General features: G+C 42.7%; 1 protein-coding gene across 3 annotated transcripts in view; it reads left to right on the top strand.

Moving 5' to 3' along the window:
* dve (SATB1_N and homeodomain domain-containing protein dve) overlaps window positions 1-19,681 on the top strand; it is a 102,123-nt gene that overhangs the window by 61,389 nt on the left and 21,053 nt on the right. For 2 of the 3 annotated variants that reach the window (XM_064692225.1, XM_064692224.1), the window contains exon 2: window positions 567-1,329. In XM_064692225.1, the coding sequence (XP_064548295.1) occupies window positions 681-1,329 (649 nt within the window). In that variant the 5' untranslated portion in view covers window positions 567-680. Of the gene's footprint in view, window positions 1-566; window positions 1,330-14,068; window positions 14,101-19,681 lie in introns of those variants that run through there. The other variant, XM_064692226.1, reaches the window with a different exon arrangement.

Below are 19,681 nucleotides of genomic sequence, written 5' to 3'. Positions count from 1 at the left end.
AAAAATTCTCTTATTCACGGGATTTGTTGTCCCGTCTCTGATCCCATTTCTACTCGATACTCATTTGTACTCATTTCACCCACACGCAGAAAGTGTGACCGTATTTTTAAATTACTTTAATAAAAGATACTCCTATCCACGGGATTCCTTTTTCCCGATCGCATCTCGACTCATTTGTACTCATTTCTCCCATACACAGAAAGTGTGACCGTATTTTTAAATTACTTTAATAAAAGATACTCCTATCCACGGGATTCATTTTTCCCGATTGCATCTCTACTCAATACTCATCTGTACTCATTTCTCTCCCACACACAGAAAGTGTGCCCATATTTACAAAACTTTAAATTACTTTAATATGAAAATACTCTTTTCCGCGGGATTCGTTGTCCCGTTCCTGATCCCATCTCTTATCGATACTCATCTGTACTCATTTCTCCCACACAGAGAAAGTGTGACCGTATTTTTAAATTACTTTAATAAAAGATACTCCTCTCCACGGGATTCCTATTTCCCGATCGCATCTCTACTCGATACTCATCTGTACTCATTTCTCTCCCGCACAGAGCCAGGCCCTGGCGCTCACCCGTGCGGCCAATGCGGCGGCTGTGGTCGCCGCGGCCAATGCCAATGCCAATGCCAATGCCAATGCCAAATCGCCATCGGCTGCCGCCAGCTTGATGGACATGGCCGTCAAGAAGGAGCACTCGCTGTCGCCGACGCACAGCGTCATTGTCGACGAAGCCGGCGTCGGCCTTGGCCAATTGCAGCACAGACGCGCCTCGCTGCAGGGCGTGCAGGAGAAGCTGACACAGCTGCAGATGCAGCATCAGCATCACCAGCAACAACAACAGCAGCAACAACAACAACAACAGCAGCAGCAACAGCAGCAACAGGCTGGCTCGGAGGCAGCTAATGCCGTCGGGCGACGCTCCACAGAGGGCAGTCCGCCTGCCGTGGGCCTGGTGCCGCATCAGCATCAGCTGCAACACCAACAACAGCAGCAGCAACAGCAGCAGCAGCAACAATCGCAGCAGTTGCAGCAGCAGCAGCAGCAGCAGCAGCTTTTGCTCAACTCGGACGCCGGCAGCGGCAACGCGTTGTCCTCCTCGGCGGGCTCTAGTCAGAATGCCTCCCTGGCGGCGACACCGAAGAGCGAGCGCGAGCGGGAGCGGGAACGGGAGCGCGAGGAGCGCGGCAGCATCTCCTGCCTGCCGCCAGCCGCTCTGGGCATGGCCGTGGGCGTCCAGGCACAGCAGCAGGCCGAGAAGCTGCTCAGCCATCCGGCTTTGGAATCCCGGCGCGACTTCGATGTCAGCAAAGTAAATCGTGAGTACCCGAAAACTCTATAAATTCAATTTATTAGACAGTTAAGTTATTTAATGGTGAGCAAAGAGAGAAAGTGAGAAATTAAGAGAAAATACGTGTAACAAAAAAGTGAGCGACAGAGAAAGATATAGTTACAGAAACAAAGTTTTGTTTTAGAGAGGGAGAGAAGGAGATAGACAGAGATAGAGATGTATAGAGAATGAGAAGGAGATGTTTGGAGAAAGAGAAAGAGATGTATAGAGAAAAATATATATAGAGTAAGAGAAAGAGATGTATAGAGAAAAAGATGTATAGAGAAAGAAATGTATAGTGAAAGAGATGTTGAGAAAGAGAATGAAATGTTTAGAGATAGAAATGTATAGAGAAAGAGATGTATAAAGAAAGAGATGTATAGAGAAAGAGATGCATAGAGAAAGAGATGTATAGAGAAAGAAATGTATAGAGAAAGAGATGTTGAGAAAGAGAATGAAATGTATAGAGATAGAGATGTATAGAGAAAGAGATGTATAAAGAAAGAGATGTATAGAAATAGAGATGTCTAGAGAAAGAGATGTATAGAGAAAGAGATGCATAGACAAAAGAGATGTATAAAGAAAGAGATGTATAGAGAAAGAGAAGTCTAGAGAAAGAGATGTATAGAGAAAGAGATGCATAGAGAAAGAGATGTATAGAGAAAGAGATGAATAGAGATAGAGATGTATACAGAAAGAGATGTATAGAGATAGAGATGTATACAGAAAGAGATGTATAGAGAAAGAGATGCATGGAGTCTGAGCTGTATAGAGAAAGAGATGTATACAGAAAGAGATGTATAGAGAAAAGGATGTATAGAGAAAGAGATGTATAAAGAAGGAGAGAGAGAGATCGAGATGTATAGAAAAAGAGAGGCAGGGAAGAGAGAGCAAAAAAGAAGGGTGAGAGAGAGAGAGAAGGAGGGGCCGATAGAGAGGTGTAGACAAAACGATGTTAACTTTTTTTCAACTATTTTCAAAAGCCTTTAAATTTACATAAATTTGCCTAAACGGCTTTCAAAAGAGTTTTAGCGGTTTAGTTTTTTTAGTTTTTAGCCAACGTCATAAAACCAGTTGGCAAATGAGATATTTAATAGAGCCTAAACGCATAGAATACATTAAAGTGTACGCAGAAAATCCCAACATAAATAGTTTTACACAAATGCCAAATCGTTTTATTTAACGTGCTATATCCAGTTGAAATTCGAATATTAATTAGATTAAATTCGAAAAAGTTGCCACTATTTCGAGGCAGGCAGCAAACATACATTTGAATCCAGTTAAAATTCTAATATAAATTAGATTAAACTAAATAAATATATATTATATATTTGATATTTCATCTCAGGCCCCTCGGCCTGCTCTCCCTCATTATCTATGCTTATTGGATATAATATTTATTTCGAGGCATACATTTGAATACATTTAATCTCTAACCTCAAATCTGATTACAAGAGGCCCCTCGTCCCTGCCCTCCCTCCCTCTCTCTCTCCCTCCCCTCCCTTGGTATTGGAATATTGCAATCGAATTGCGACTAAAACCGAACAAAATGTTGCATAAATCACACAAATCCGTGTGCCTAAATCCCGCCCAGCGAATGGTAGGGGAGTCGGGTCGCAAATACCCTTAATCCGGCTGCGATAGAGTATCGGTGGCCTCGCTGGAGGAGCTCAATAATAGAGGGGCAGCAACCACATCATTATAAAAATGCCTTTGGCCGAACTGGCAACTGGTGATTATGTGTGTGCCCCATGTTGCATGGCAGCTTTAAGGATTTGTGCAACTTTAACCGGGTTATGAACGAGCTCTACACTCCCTCTCTCCCTCCCTCCCCCTCTCCCTCTCTCTCTTTGAGTGGCCTTCTGCTGCTGGTAATCTTGTTTAGTTCATCAATACTAGTTTAGCCATGGACAAAGAGTCTAGCTGTACGCATTCACAATCATGCACAGCTACAGATACAACAGCTACAGATACAGATACATAGATACATAGATACTTGTAGCTGGTAGCTGGTGTATCTGTCAGATAGATTGTCGCTGCCGAATCTAAAATCCTTTTGCATACGTATACAAACAGAGTCTGTTCGTTTGCCATAACAGACACAACACAACACACACACACACACACACACACACACACACACAAAGTACACACACACACACTCATCGTATATGCATCCAAATCCCCTGGATTAAGCATATGAAGCATTCATAACATTTATTTTACCTTCCATCTGGCTACAGCTCGCCCTCTCTCCCTCCCTCTCTCTCTCCCTTTCTCTCTCCCTTTCTCTCTGTGTGCAAACAAGCATTCGTTTTGCTTTGGCTGTGGCTGTCGAGAGCACGAAGAGACACACACATACACAATAAGAGTTGTTGTGTGCCTGGGGAGGGAGGACTGCGGTTGGGGCTGGGGTTGGGAGGGTGCGGCTGTTGCGTCAAATGAACGTCAACACACACTTGTGGAGCTATTTTGGCCATGTGTAGCTGTAGCTGTGGCCAATACAACAACTACAACAACAACTACAACAACAAGGCTGCGGAGGCGTGACAGTTTCGAGTTGATTCCTTCGCCTCCTTGTGCCGGCACTCGCGGCGTATACGCAACGCTTTCGCGCTGCTCTCTTCTTTTTTTTTGTCGGCTGTGTGTTTGCCTTTTGGGCTCAACAGGTTGTTGTGGTATTATGGCCAATTTATGGTATCTCTCTAACAGCAGCGCTTGTAAGTTTTCAATTGCCAAACTCTGGGCTCAGTTGCGAAAAGTGAGCTACAGTGCCTGACACATGTATGAGTATGCCCAGAATATTAAGATTAAAGTGGAAGATTAAAGCTAAAGTTATTATAAAGATTATTTAAATGCGAGCGAGTGAGAGTGAGAGAGAGAGAGAGAGAGTGAGAGCGAGAGAGAGGGAGAAGATTAACAAATTGAATAAAAATATATTAATAATGAAAAATATTGCTAGATTTGAACCGGTGACTTATCGATTGTTTGTCCGACGCATAGAAATCTGAGAGAACGAGACAGAAGATAAACAAATTCAATCAAATGCTGCTAGATTTGAACCAGCGACTTACTGCTTGTAAGTCTGAAGTCTTGAAATCTGAGAGAGAGAGAGAAAATAAACAAATCCACAAAATAAAATATATACGGAAAAATGTTGCTAGATTTGAACCGGCGACTTCACGCTTGTTAGTCCGACGCCAAAAAATTTGAGAGAGAGAGAAGAATAACAAATTCAATTAAAATATATAAATAAAAGTAAATGCTGCTAGATTTGAACCAGCGACTTCACGCTTGCTAGTCCGACGCCTGAAAATTTAATATATATTCATATTCTATGTCCAGTAATCAGCTTTGCCTGCCATTTCTAGATATTCATTCAATTAATTCGCTTTACTGCTCAGCATATTCCCGAATATTTTTGGTAATCCGCCAATATTTGCATAGAGCATATTTTTGGAATTCGTTTGCACTGCATTTACATGAAGAAACGTTACGAATTGAGCCAAAATTTGCTGTCGTCCCTGTTGCTGTTAAGCTGCTGGCTAAATCGTTGCCTCTGGGGGGGAGGAGAGGGGGAGGGGTATTTGGTACGAATTGAAAGGGAGCGCCCAAAGAGGGAAGGGGGGGGGCATGGTCGGATCAGGTGGCATGTGCCATGATAGTTGGATAGAAACGTGCGTTAGATTTGAATTTGTGAATGGCTCACTCAAACATAAGTGTGTGTGAGTGTGTGTGCGTGTGTGTGTGCGTGTGTGTAATGTGTTTTGTAGTGTATTTTGAGGATTTGCACAGCAAAACGGCATCAAGCAAATGGAAAGGTTATTTTGTATCCTTGTTGTTGCTCTCATTTAACATACGGCTGCATGCGAGTGTGTGTATGCGTGTGTGCGTGTGTGTGTGCGAGTGTGTATGAGTCTTATATGTAAATCTGTTTGTTTGTTTTCGTGTGCGTGTGTTTATTACGCCTAAGCTGCTCAGCGACGCAACACGATATTTATCCCCCCAAACCCACACACACACGCACACCCATTCACACACACACACACCCCCTCTCACACACACACACACATAGAACAGTTGCAAACAGTGCTCTGCATTTTGGGGCAATTTTTATTTGTCGCATTTTGATTCGATTCGATTTATGCAGCAGTTTAGTATGCAAAATTTTCATACGTTAGCCTTAATAAATCCCCAAATGGCCGCACTTGTCAATATGCAGGCGGCCCCCTGCCCCTGCCACGCCCACTTGTGCCATGGCCAGTATGGCACCTATATAAGCTTATGCACACACATACACACACGTGCCACACACACACACATAGACAGAGAGACAGTTTGTGCCGCGCTCTGCAATTGAAAATCACTGCGCCTTAGTTAACGACACGTTTGTGGATCAACGCGTTCACCAGAGCTCCAACTGCCCCCCAACCCCAACCCCAATTGACCTCCACTCGACCATTGTTTGGGCAGAGCTTTGTTATTGTTGTTGCTGCTGCTGGCACTGCAGTTGCCAGGGTCACCGTCCATTCGGTGGCTCCGCTAGAGCCGGAGCTGCTGCATCAGCGGCTGACATAAGCCAGGCGGCTCTTGCTGTATGCATAAGCGAACGCGACTGCTCAGGTTTCAAAAATACGCGACTCCTCACATTATGCACACGCCAAACGGATCGACATGTGCATGTGTGTGCAGGTGTGTAGGTGTGCAGGTGTGTGTGTATGGCTTTCAGTTCGTTTCAATTTAAATTTGCTGTCGAGTTGTTAAAGGAAATCAGAATTTAAGTGCCGAGTCAGAGATCAGTTTTGTGATTTTGAAATTCTTACTTTTATAGAATAAACTACGAAATAAATAGCAACTATTTGTGAAAATGCTGGAGCTGATCTCTAAACTAATGTATACTCATATTTACCTCTTGCTTTTATTGCATGGAAATTAAATTGGGCGAAGAAATATCTGATCAAACTCTTACGATATAAATCAACTAGCGGGTGTACCCCGAGCCACGCAAATAAATTCTCTCAAAGATCTTTGAAATTGAGTTTGAAACCGATCGAACGGTAAAACATTTTCATACAATCGATTTCCGCCTATTTACCACTGTTGTGGGTGGAATTCCCAAATCACTGAAACGCTTTGAGGATAAGTTTATAGCTTAAAATTTAGCCCAAAATATTGTTGGATCATATTTTCCAACGAGGAAGCTAGGATTCTGCGAAAAGCGTGAAACACGTCCCAAATGATTTTTCGTATAGATCCTTGGAAATAAAATTTAGCGCGAAACGTCATCCATCTAATCTTTGACCTCCATTTCCACCAAGGAGGGATAGATTATCCAAAGAGTGCGAAACACACCTCAAATTAAATTCTACAAAGATATATGAAAATGAGTTTGAGGCCGTTCGGATGGTAAACAAAAAACTTTTCGCGATTTTTCCACGCTTCCGGGTGGAATTTCCCGAAACGCCGTCTTAGCGTGCGTTGATCACCAATCAGTCAGTCAGTCAGTCAGTCAGTTAGTCAGTCAGTCATTCAATCAGTCAGTCAGTCAATCAGTCAATCAATCACTCAGTCAGTCAGTCAGTCAGTCAGTCAATCATTCAGTCAGTCAATCAGTCAGTCTGTCAGTCTGTCAGTCAGTCAATCAGTTAGTCAATCAGTTAGTCAGTCAGTCAGTCAGTCAGTCATTCAGTCAATCAGTCAGTCAATCAGTCAATCAGTCAATCGGTCAATCGGTCAATCGGTCAATCAGTCAATCAGTCAATCAGTCAGTCAGTCAGTCAGTCAGGACAAACAGTTTTATATATAAAGATTTTGGTTGCATAGAAGTATATTCAATCTATAAATGTCCCTGCAAAACTTTAAAAACGGTTTGCCTTTCAATTTACGCTCAGATTTCAATAAGATATGTACATCAGGCTATAAGAAAAAAAAACAGCTTTCATCTTAAAGAACTCGATGTGTGCTTTTAAAAACCTATGCATTACCTTGTGCCGTGTGCTCCCGTACATGTCGATAATCCAGCAATCCCCCAAAGCAGGAACCAACCCCCAAACACAGGTGCAAGGCCGTAGTCTAATGCCCGTTACGGGTACCGGCTACCGGCTACTGCTTTTCCGTGTTCTGTGTTAAATCATCAGGAGTGTCGCCCAGTTTTCTGGTAATCAACAAATATGCGGAGCAGGCATTGTCGGAGAATGGGGGACGGGGGGGGGTAGACGAACTGAAGGCGATTGTCGGTCGGTCGGTCGGTCGGTCGGTTTGTGGCACAAATTTCGCAATCAGTCGCAAAAGTAGCTGCACTACTGTGTAGATACAGATACAAATGCAAATACAAAATACATATGATGAACGGACTCATGCTCCAAGTGCCAGGTCGGGGGGGGGGAGACGGGGGGAGACAGGAGGCGGGGGCAGGCGCGGCTGCAGCTTAAGTGTTAAGCGTTATGCACAGAGACAGAGACAGAGAGGCAACAGGGGGGACAACAGGGGGGGGACACCAGTTCGAGCAGAGCATTTGAGTCGGGTCCGGTTTACTTCATTCCCGGATTTGGCCCATGTGCAGCCCGGCGCAAATTCCAAGCTGTGCAAAGGATTTGTGACCCACCCATAACCCCATGATATAGACGCACACAATATGTCGCCCAAAAGCTGCTGCTCGTTCGCCCGTCGCATAGATTCAGGGATACAAATTCAAATAAATGCCAAATGCAACAGGAGGCAACATTTTCGAATTATAAGCAAAAAGGGATTTGGCCAAACCAAAAAGGAACTGGAAAGGAAGAGGGAGCGGGAGCAGGAGCTGGAGAGGATTGCAGCTGCAGGTGCCATCGATTGAATTAAGCGAACATCAGGTACTCCCACTTGGCAGCAGCATCTCCTCCTCTCCTAGATGAACTGCAAATTGCAGTTGTTGTCGTTGGATGAGGAGGAGGAGGAGCAACAGGAGCCAGTTAATCCTGACAGCTTCCCTTCTTGCTGCAGATTTTTGGGATTTAAATGTTCCTGCAAAACCAAATCGAATCGAATCGAATTGAATCGAATCGAACAACAGCTGCAGCTGAAACTGAAACTCCTAGTCGAGCTGAAGGTGCCTCCCACACATATCCGCTTCCACATCCGCCTGCATATCCGCCTCCGCATCCGCATCCTTTGGTCACCTTTTGTGTGTTGTGCATAAACTAGACAGTGCGCATTACGAACAGCTTAAAGTCTTCAGCGACGCATCTGGCCAACAAACCTGCTTTCCCCTCTCCCCCCCCATCTCTCTCTCTCTCTCCTCTGACCCCTTTCCCTTCTCCCTTTCAGTCCCCCTCCTCGCCCATCGGAGGCAACAGTGACTTATAATCAAATAAATACTAGTAGTCGGGCATCTATCCTAGCATAGCTCTGTCTGCCACACACACCTACACACACACACACACACACACACACACACACGCGTAGTCTCTGCCACGTGATTATCAAGACACTTTGAAGCGCCAGCAGCCAGTGAAGCAAACAATAATAAGTACAAATATAATTGAATAAATGCACGCCGAAAGGGTATGCGCGACGCAGAGTTACCCCGTTTGAGAGAGAGGATAATAGAGTGTATGCGATTCTATTATTTATATATATATATATATATATATCTTCAGCTCGGATATTCAACAGCCATTCTTTCGACTGGTATTCGACAAGTCTATTCTATAATACATAGATATTAATTATACCCTAGCTAGGTATTCTACCCTGCACTCCCGATATTCAGCTGAGCTTTAATGAATCATATAGTAAGAGGACTCCTCCTATAAAGTGTCACAGAAATTAGATACTTCAATAGAAGTGCTTATCGTTTATAGAAAATAACTAAACCAACTATTCCAAATGTAATGCGGAGTATAACAGCAACAACAATAACAATGATAAATCACTTACGATAACTTTAGCCAGCTAGTTGTGCGTGTGTGTGTGTGTGTGTGAAATGTATTAATACACAAGTGGAATTACATTTTGGGTTTCTTAAGCATGTTTCGGCATATACTTGTAATTAGGAGCTGCTGCTGACTGCCGTCTGCTTAGGCTTAGTGCAAAGGCCGCCCAAATGTTTAGTATTAAGGCCATGGAGCAGTTAGGCCAGGGTTATTGCCAGGTTATGTGTGTGTGTGTGTGTGTATTTGCACTTAGTATGGCTGCTCCTCCTCAATATATATGTAAATATGCTCAATATTTATAAAATAGTAGAGGCTATAAGACTATGAGCACGAAAGACGAGCATCATTTGAGCATCATTCGCTTGACTCGGGCAACGCCGGGTAATTTCTTCTTGTTTGCACTTAGTATGTCTGCTCTTCCTCAATCTACATAAGCTATAAGCACGAAGTTCGAGTCCCCGAAAAGAAGGAAGACAGAATTTATAAGCATTATTCGCTTGACTCGGGCAACGCCGGGTAATTTCTTCTTCCTCAATATATAAAGCTTTAAGCACGAATATCGTGCCCCCAAAAAAAAGGAAGACAGTATAATTGTATTTTTGAGCATTATTCGCTTGACTCGGGCAACGCCGGGTAATTTCTTCTTGTGTGCACTTAACTCTTCCTTAATATATAAAGCCTTTAGTACGAATTTCGTGCTCCCGAGAAGACGGAAGACAGAATAATTCTATTTTTCAGCATTATTCGCTTGACCCGCGCAACGCCGGGTAATTTCTTCGGGTAATTTCTTCTAGTATGCCTGCTCTTCCTCAATATACATAAGCTATAGGAACGAAGTTCGAGTCCCCGAAAAGAAGGAAAACAGAATTAATGAGCATTATTCGCTTGACTCGCGCAACGCCGGGTAATTTGTTCATATATTATAAGCCAGTGCATATCCATTTAGATAGTTGACAACAGTCTGGTTATTCCTTGATCGGTTTTCTGATATCTTTCGTTGAGTAATGTTCGCTAATAACAAGATAAGAATTTTTGTAAAGTTTATTTAACATGCGATTTATGTACTTAAAGTCCAGTTAAAGTGAATCACAATTTGGTATTTTTGTACGGTTTCAAATTTCGAAAAAAAACTTGTCTATCAGCATGATAATGTCAGAGGCTTAATGGATTTCTGACTGAGCCAGTTCATTTATAATTCTCGCGTAATCAGCATTATTCATGCAATTGTCATCTATATTCCTGATAATAAGATATCTGATTGAAATTCTTAATAATTATATATCTGATTAAAAAATAGTACTTATATTAAATGTGCTTCATTCGGCTAATCCGTCTAACAAAGTCTTATCAGACATCTGATTGGAACGTATATATGAAACTTTCAGGTCCATTAGTTTTCCAAAATTATCAGATATCTGATGGAAGTGTATATATAAAAAGTTTATTAAATAAATATATAAAACGTTATTAAGTCGTATAATTCCGTTCCTTTCCTTAAATTCTTGATAATCGGATATTAGATTGAAAAATATATAAAATGCTTATTTCGTTTAATCTCAAAATTTCTTCTTTATTATCAGATATCCGATTGGAAAGTATATATAAATCGCTTTTTAAGTCCTGATTCCTATTCTTTCTTTAAATTCTCGATAATTGGTTATCAGATTGAAAACTCAATAAAATGTGCTTCATTCGTTTAAACCCAAAATTCTTGCTATATCTGCGAAAGTCTTCTTCTTAATTATCAGATATCTGATTGGGACGTTTATGAAGTCCATTCGGTTTAATTCCTAAATTCGCATTTGCAAGGACATTTTGATAATCCCTGAGCGCAAACACAATCATCATCATCATCAACGTAATCAACATTAGCAACAGCAAAACCGTAACGAAACGAAACGAAATGCAACAACAACCACCAGCAGCAGCAACCCCCTTCCCCCCCTCCCGCTCCCCCTCTACCTCTCCCCCTTTCACAAGCCGCACCACAAGGACCAAGGACATTAGCCGTAAGCAGCAAGTTTTCGACTTATCCACGACCTGGACCTCAACCCGAGCAGTCTCTCCCTCTCTCTCGCTCTCTCTCTCTCTCTCGCTCCCTCTCTCTGGCTCTCTTAGACCCAAAAGGGTAGCCTCTGTCTGTGTGTGTGTGTGTCGCCTGCTTTGCATGCGAATTTGGCGCCAAAAGTTGCGAGCCAAAGTTTTGTCGATGCGCCCGGCACGCATTTGGAATTTTGAAATCCTTTATCCCTTTATCTGGCTTTTGGCTCTAATCCCATCAGACGCAAATGAAGAGAAGTTTCAGCCTCTGCCTCTGCCTCTGCCTCAGCCTCAGCCTCAGCCTCAGCCTCAGCCTCTGCCTCCGTCTCGGCTGCTGCTCCTTTGGCATTGCCGGCGAGCTAAGCTTTTGTTTTCGTTCCTGTTTGCTTTTGAAGTGGGAGGGGCAGGGGAGGGGATGCAGGGCAGGGTAGTTGGGATTAGGCCGCCAGCTAAAGTAATGCCAGGTGCATGCCCCCGTCTCTGTCTCCGTCTCTGTCTCCGTCTCTGTCTCCGTCTCTGTCTCTGTCTGAGTCCCTGCCACGAGTCTCGCTCTCTGCTGAGAGACTGGGCTGCTAATCCCAATGCCAAACCCATCACATGCCCAACACACCCCCCCCCCCCTCTCCTGTCTATCTGTCCGTCTGTCTGCCCGTCTGACTGATGGGCCCCTGGCTGGCGGCGCTTTATTGATCGCCTCAAGGATTATCCCGGGCGCACAGCATATTGGGCAAGCGCTGCCTTTTGGTCATTTTCAATTTGCGCACAACCAACACGACGGGGGGGGCAAGAGAGGGGGGAGGGGGAGGAGTGCGGTTGGAGCTTTGGCTCTGCTGTAATCCGTTTGAATGCCCCAATGCAGCATGCATAAATGGAAACGCACATGGCCAACAGACACACACACACGCACGCACACACACGCACACACATACACACTCATGATGTGTGCTGTTGTTGTTTAAAGCCAGTTGGCTTGTTGTTGTTTTAGCCTCCATATGAATCATACCCAACGTAATCCCAATTCGTTTAAGTCGCTACAATCCATGCGCCAAACGTCCAAATTATTTGCCCCACGACTGGACAGGATGTGCACAAGGGGGGGAGTTGAGGGGGAACGGGGAGAGTGGAGAGTGGAGGAGCGGGCGTTCGCTGGTCGAGCATATTTTCGCAATAAAGTAGATCCCGCATTAATCCCAACGATTTTGTGCGCTGCCCATTGCGTGCACAACTGTGTGTGTGTGTGCGTGTGAGCGTGTGTGTGTGCGTGTGTGCTTGTGCTTGTGCTTGTGTGCCGGCAATGTCTGTGCGTCTGTGTTAATCCTTAAACCAGCAGCGCTGCTCGCGTCGCTGCCAACTGCAGCGAGAGGCCCAAAAACATGAAGGCGTTGGGCGAGCCCATGGGCACCGCGGGGGGAGGGGGCGACGCGCCAAACCACACACAGCGCGACGCACAGTTGGCTGCGTGAAGTTGGCGCATGAGATGACGTCGACGTCAACGTCGATGTCGGCCGCTGCTGCTGCTGCTGGGGGGATTAACTTTTTTCCAGGCAAACAGCGCGCCGCGGCGAGGCGGCGAGGCGGCGAGTTGGCGTTGTTGAGTATTTCGGGTTTGGGTTTTGGTTTTGCGCTTGGCGGCCGACCTCGTGTGGGCGAGGGATTTAATTTCGTGCGGGATTATTATTTCGGATTTAACTCTTCGTTTTATGGATCGCTTGGTATTATAATGAGCAGTGGCGTCGTTGGCAGCCCATTAACAGCGCCAAGGGGGGCGTACGTAATGAGCTGAAATTTTTTCGGCGTAAATCAATTGGAATTGAGGCGAAAAAAAAACATGAATAAAATTGTTAATGCTATTTTAAAAGGTTGATATCTATAGATCTATTATAGTCGAATTTTATTCAGCTCTAACAAGATTTTGGGCGTAAATCAATTGAAATCTAGACTGAGATCTATTGAACTATTATAGTCAAGTTTTATTTAGTTGACAATTATTTATTATTCAAATTTCGCATATCGAAAAATTAAACTGTTTTATGGCTGCACTTAAAAAACAATTCTATAATCATATTTGCTTATTTTATAGTTTGTTTTATCTTCAACCCTTCTGAGTTTTATCGAACTTGTATATTTCCAAATAGGCTGCAGATATTTCTACCCGTAGTTCATACACGCCTTATCCAATCCCAGACATGTTCTAATCAATGCACACCTTGTTTTTTTTTATGGGTATTCGCCGCCTGTGTCTTATTATAACCCGCTTTGGCATTATAAACTCGGGTGTATTCTTATAACCCAAACCCCATGGCAATTTTGACGGCGACTGTGGCAGCAGCAGCAGCGCGAACCTGAATCCATTATAGCGTAAGCTGTTGGCAATACCAAACAGCAACTCACACACACACAAACACACGCACACACACACACACAGAATTATCCGAAAACGAAATGACATCCCTTGGAAATTAATCCTTAATTCCATTCATTTCGTATAATCCCTGAGATATACTTTGATAAGCGTAATGCGGCCCAGGCTCAACGTACAGCCACAGCGCAACCAGAGCCAGAGAGTAATAGAGAGAGAGAGAGAGCGAGTGTCTGTGTGTGTGTGAGTGAGCAGCACACGCAATTGCAGAGAGTCCGAGCCACATGTTGATATCTGTGGCTGCCATTGTATGCGTGCGTGTGTGTGTGTGTGCGCTGAGCACTCTCTGTGTGTGTGTGTGTGTGCGTGTTTACGTCGCTTGGAGCGCCAAAACGAGCTGTGCGCTCCGCATTTCGCTTCAGTATCGTGCCAAACATGCTGGAAGAAGGTTCGTCTCACATTTTGCTCTCTCACACTCTCTTTTGTATTTATTTTCGTGCCGTATTTTAACTCGCGCCGGTCGAACGCAGTTCTTCTTGTTGTTCTTCTGCTGCGGCTGCTGCTGCTTCCTCTTGTTCTTGTTGTGCTGTTGTTGTTGGTGTGCAATTGGATTATTTTTAGGGCATGAGGATTAAACGTGCGCGCATGTCTAAAAGGCAGCAAGAGCGAAAGAGCTGGCACGAATACAAATGAGTGCTGCTGCATATGAATCTAGTGTGCCGATTGTGAATGAGTGCTTTTTGTGCTATTAAAGTGACCTATGCCAAGTGTTAAGTGAACCAGGGACCAAGACTAAGCCAAAGACCATGTGGAGCCGGCACACACACACACACTCATACAATGATAGTAGGAGATTGGGCTGTGTCGCCAGAAGAGATTTGCCACACCACTGTCAAGTCGCATTTGTCAACAAAGGCAACAGCGGCAGGGACAATGCCACACACACACACACATACAAATACACACACACATACGCAGACAGACAGACAGAGCGCACAAATGAACTTAAAAAGCAGAGCGAAAGCTTTTAAATCTGTTGCTTTCGTGCAGGCTAATCCCTATGAAGTTCACTAGATTTTGTTTTGTGCTACTGTTTGGCATCCCAGTGGAGCTTACACACACACACACACACACACACAGACACACACTAAGCAAGTCTAAAGCTGGCAGCAGAGAGATGGCTCAACAACAACAACAACAACAAACACAACAATGCATGCGGCAACAATAACAACAACAACAACAATGCCGTCGCGCTTTTGCACTCAAAACAGTGGCAAGTGCGCTCATCCTAGCGCCTAACCAAAGGCACACTCACACTCACACACACACACACACACACTTATACACTCAAACATCCTAAGCCGCAATAACAACAACAACAACAACAACAACAACGTAAAACGCACGTAGCGCTCAACAGGAATAAGGCTGTGAAAATAAAATAAAGGCTAAAATGATAAGTGAAAGCAGCTGACGACGGTATGGGAATAGGAATACGAATGTGTGTGTGTGTAAGTGTGTGTGTGTGTGTGTGCTAGTGTGTGTGCTAGTGTGTGCTTGAGGACGCGATTAGGATACAGGCAACACCCATTCAGAGTTACTTAGGTTAACTTATTGTGAACCGAGTAGAGTTCCAATTGGTGAGAAATATCATATCAAAGATGTTAAGATCAGAAAAAACCGATTTCATAAGAAGTACTTATAAGATCTTAAGATCTTTGAAGATCTTAAGATCTATTCTGATGATCATTTTATATGATGTGTTCTCCCATATAGTCTTTGTGATACAGGCAAAACCCATTCAGAGTTACTTAAGTTAACTTATTGTGAACCTCGTAGAGTTCTAATTGGTGAGAAATATCATTTCAAAGATGTTAAGATCAGAAAAAACCGATTTCTTTACAAGTACTTTTTAGTTACCATACTTATAAAGATCTCAAGACCTTGTCCATATAATCTTCAGGCTTCTAGTTTTTCAGCTGAGGAGTTACGATTTGTTATGTTATTATTTTCTAACTTATAGTCTCATTTCCCTTAACACTTATATAGGGTACTTTTAGGTACGCCACGCCCACTTATACATATAAAGATCTCAAGACCTGGCCTGATCATCATTTAATTGAATATATTCTCCCTTTAAGTCGCCATTAAACGGCGTCTAGTTTGTCAGCTTTGGAGTTGAGATCTATGATAGTATTATTTCATATTTAATCGTTACACTGTAACACTTACATGGGGTACTTTTAAGTATGCCACGCCCACTTAACGGAAATGACAGCTTTTAAGAAATTCATGCGCTTAATTATTATTCAAATTGGTTTATAATTAAATGCGCATTAGCATATTTACATGTCTAAAAACTATAATTAAATACGTAATATCTATATATTTATGGGCTTAATTTATTTTAGAGAATCGAATCTCTGTTTTAGATAGTTTTTTTTCAATATGGTTTCAAGTTAATATCTCATCCAATTTAACAATTATTTTTGAATTTCCAACACACAAATTGGGATTTCACAATTATTTATCAGCTTAGTTGAGGGAAAGACGATAAAATTGTATATATTTATTTTATTGGACCTTTCGATAACGTAGAAGTTGTAAATTGTTATCCAATATTTCACATAATTATTAATCATTGCATGGGAAATTTATTTCCCATTAAATTATCGTCAGAAATTTCAACTTAGCCCGGTTTTATTTTTTATCAACAAGAAGTTCCTTTACTTTTTTATTCAGATAGTTTTCTTTTATTCAATGACAATTGCCCCTTTTAATCCTGACTCGTGGCTTCTGTTTCGAGGTCCTGCACACGCAAGGACACGGCGCATTGTTGACTCCACAGGCGGTTGTTGGATATCAACTGGTTCCACACACACACACACACACACACACACACACACACACTCGCACACACTCACAGATGTGCTGTGATTTTGTACAATAGACAGAGAAAAAAAGTGCTGTGATAAAAACTCGGCTGGCATTGAGTGAAATCGCAAAAAATTAGCAGTTAATCCCCTTAAATTGAATACCGCAGATGGTGTTGATGTTGATGGCACTGACAAAGACCAACAAAAACAACTGTGCAAAAAAAACAAGACAAATAAGAGAGCAGTGAGCGACTAGCAGATACTCTGTACCCAGCGCCAAGCTGCGGCTACAATCATTGCTATGGAAAAGGGAATTTTTAGTTACTTTCGGCTCTTAGAGTCCGATTTTATTGCAATTTGTTGATCACATAGATGCCATATATTAGTATGTTAATACCTTAGCGCAAGTTCTAATTAACTTCGGTGCTTACAGTCCGATCATTTTTAAAGTTTCTGATCTTAAATATGGTGTATAACAATAGTATATAAATACTCTAGCTGGCAGTGACCGACTAGCAGATACGCTGTGGCTCTGCGCCTACAATCTTTTCTATGGAAAAGGAATTTTTAGTTACTTTCGGCTCTTAGAGTCCGATCTTATTGCAATTTGTTGATCACATTGATGCCATATATTAGTATGTTAATACCTTAGCGCAAGTTCTAATTAACTTCGGTGCTTATAGTCCGATCTTAATGAAATTTTCGGATCTTAAATATGGCATATAATAGTAGGTAAATACCAAAGCGCAAGTCTGCACCTTAAAGATTTTTTCCATTATTTCTTAAGAAAGGAAGGTGGCTATTATATGGAAAAGTCTTAAAAAATGTGGACACTTCTCTTTCAAGCCAAATATCGCCCGACGGCCTAAGAGAGATTCCTTACTATTAAAAGTAAAATATTCCTGATCTATGATTACAATAGGTATACAAGAGGGAACCTGACATATCATGGAATATTTATCTCCCATTACATTCGAGCTATGCTTAAAGAACCATGTCTATAAATCGATATGTGCTTCTTCTGCCTGTTGCACACATTTGCACACAAAAACAATATACCCAGTTTACCCATCCTCAACGAGTTCAGGGTATTAAAAAAAGTAACTACACTCAATTCACACACACATCCAAAGCGAAGCGAAGCAAAGTCCCAGCCCCAACTAAAGCCCACCGCAAAGCAACAAAAACAAATGTTACATATGTGTGTGTGTGTGTGTGTGTGTGTGTTGGCCACGCTTAATGCGGCCTGGCAATTAGCCAGAGTTGCCACATAATACGCGCGGATAAATGTTTAAGATTTTAAGAGGTATCTAGCACCGCACATATCTTTAGCGCGAGCTTTAGTTTTTGTTGCTGTTTGGACTTAAGCTGTCAGCTGTGTTGTGTGTGTGTGTGTGTGTTGTTTGTTGTTTGTTGTGTGTGGCTACGACTGTGGTTGGGCTTGTGTGTGTGTGTGTGTGTGTAAAAGCGTAAACCGATGCAACTAATCCGCGCGGAACAACTAATCAATGCAACTGCAAAACTGAAAAACTGAACTGAAATTTGCTTAATAAAAAGCAAAAACAAAAAAACAAGGCGTAGGGCGTGGAGGGGGTGGGGTTGGGGATGGGGAGGGGAATGCCAACAATAAGATGCCAGCACAGAGCACATAATAAATAAAAAAAAAAATAAAGAAAGAGAAATAAGTTGAAGAGAAGCGAGGGCAAAGAAAGAAAGAATTATAATGCCACAGCGTAAATCCCTCCTCAAATTAAGCTCCTTGGCAGCGCTGCCAGCGCACCCTTTGTGCTTGTTGTTGTTGTTGTTGTTGTTGCTGCTGCTGTCGTGGCAGCAGCAGCGAAAGGTTACGCTTAATGCAAATACGCGCGCGGCCGCGGATCAAATTTCATCCCCACCAGACAAAGCCCAAATACCAAAATACCAATGCGAAATGGCAAATGCGACACCGACACCAACAACAACAACAACAACAACAACAACAACAACAAGAGGAAGAAGAAGAAGAAGGACATCCTTCTGCCAAGGCAGTCGCTTGAGTAGACGACGACGAGGAGGAGGAGGCGGAGCTGCCGCACTAATAAACCTGGCAGCGGCCCGCACTGACTCATGCAAGCCCTAACTGCCACTGCCACGCCCCCCTCCCTCGACGCCTACCCCCGTTCAGCGTAAATTCAAAAGCATTGAAAGCCGCTCATCTGGCGACCTCAGCAGCAGCAGCGACAGCAGCAGCAGCAACAGCAGCAGCAGCCGCCGCCGCAGTTCATTGGCAGCGGATTAAGCCGCCGCCGTCGCGCACTCGCAGCGCGCGGCACAAAGACGCTTTGCCATTGGATCGATTTAAAATACAGCGAAATACTTGACAACAACAAGAGGAGCGCATTTAACGGGCATGCACGACTAGTAGATACTCTGCTTAACCTTTATTCTATGCAGACACATTAAAATGGAGTTGACGAAGCGACTTTGCTTCTAGCTTCGGCAGCTCCTATTTTTATGCAATTTGAGGGGTCCAAAAATTACACTCAACTATGTCTGAAAAACGATATTAATCGATATTTATCGATATTATGAAAGAGAAGAAAGATTTCGTTTTGCATATGATATAGGATAATAATATTCCCATGTTTAACAATGAATTTCACGAAGCTACTTTGCTTCTTGCTCCTCCTGTTCCGATTCCTATGTAATTTGAGGGGTGCCAATTCGATATTTATCGATATTATGATTATTTCGAATGATATGATAAACTCATTTTGCGTATGATATAGAAAAATAATATTCTCAAGTCGAATAAAAGACTTCACTAAGCGCCTTTGCTTCTCGCTCCGATTCCTATGCAATTTGAAGTTTCCAAAATTGATAATTATCGATATTATGAAAATGCAGAAGGATTTCGAAATGATATGATAAATACAAAATAATTTTCTCATGTCGAATAATGGACTTCACGATCGTCTTTGCTTCTTGCTCCTTGAGCTCAGGTCCCTATACAATTTCAAGGGTCCAAAATCGATATTTATCGATATTATGAAAGAGAAGAAAGATTAACTCATATAATATATATTCTCGTCTACACCTTCCATACAAATGAATATATAAGCTTAATTACTTCGAATATGCTTTACCTTTTACATTAAAACACAATCATTA

Source organism: Drosophila montana, unplaced genomic scaffold (genome assembly GCF_035044405.1).
Source record: "Drosophila montana isolate Dmon_TW-CO22-7 unplaced genomic scaffold, ASM3504440v1 contig_3529_1, whole genome shotgun sequence".
NCBI classification, from domain to species: Eukaryota; Metazoa; Arthropoda; class Insecta; order Diptera; family Drosophilidae; genus Drosophila; species Drosophila montana.
The sequence above is the reverse complement of the archived record's forward strand: the minus strand, read 5'-3'. Positions and strand labels throughout refer to the sequence as shown.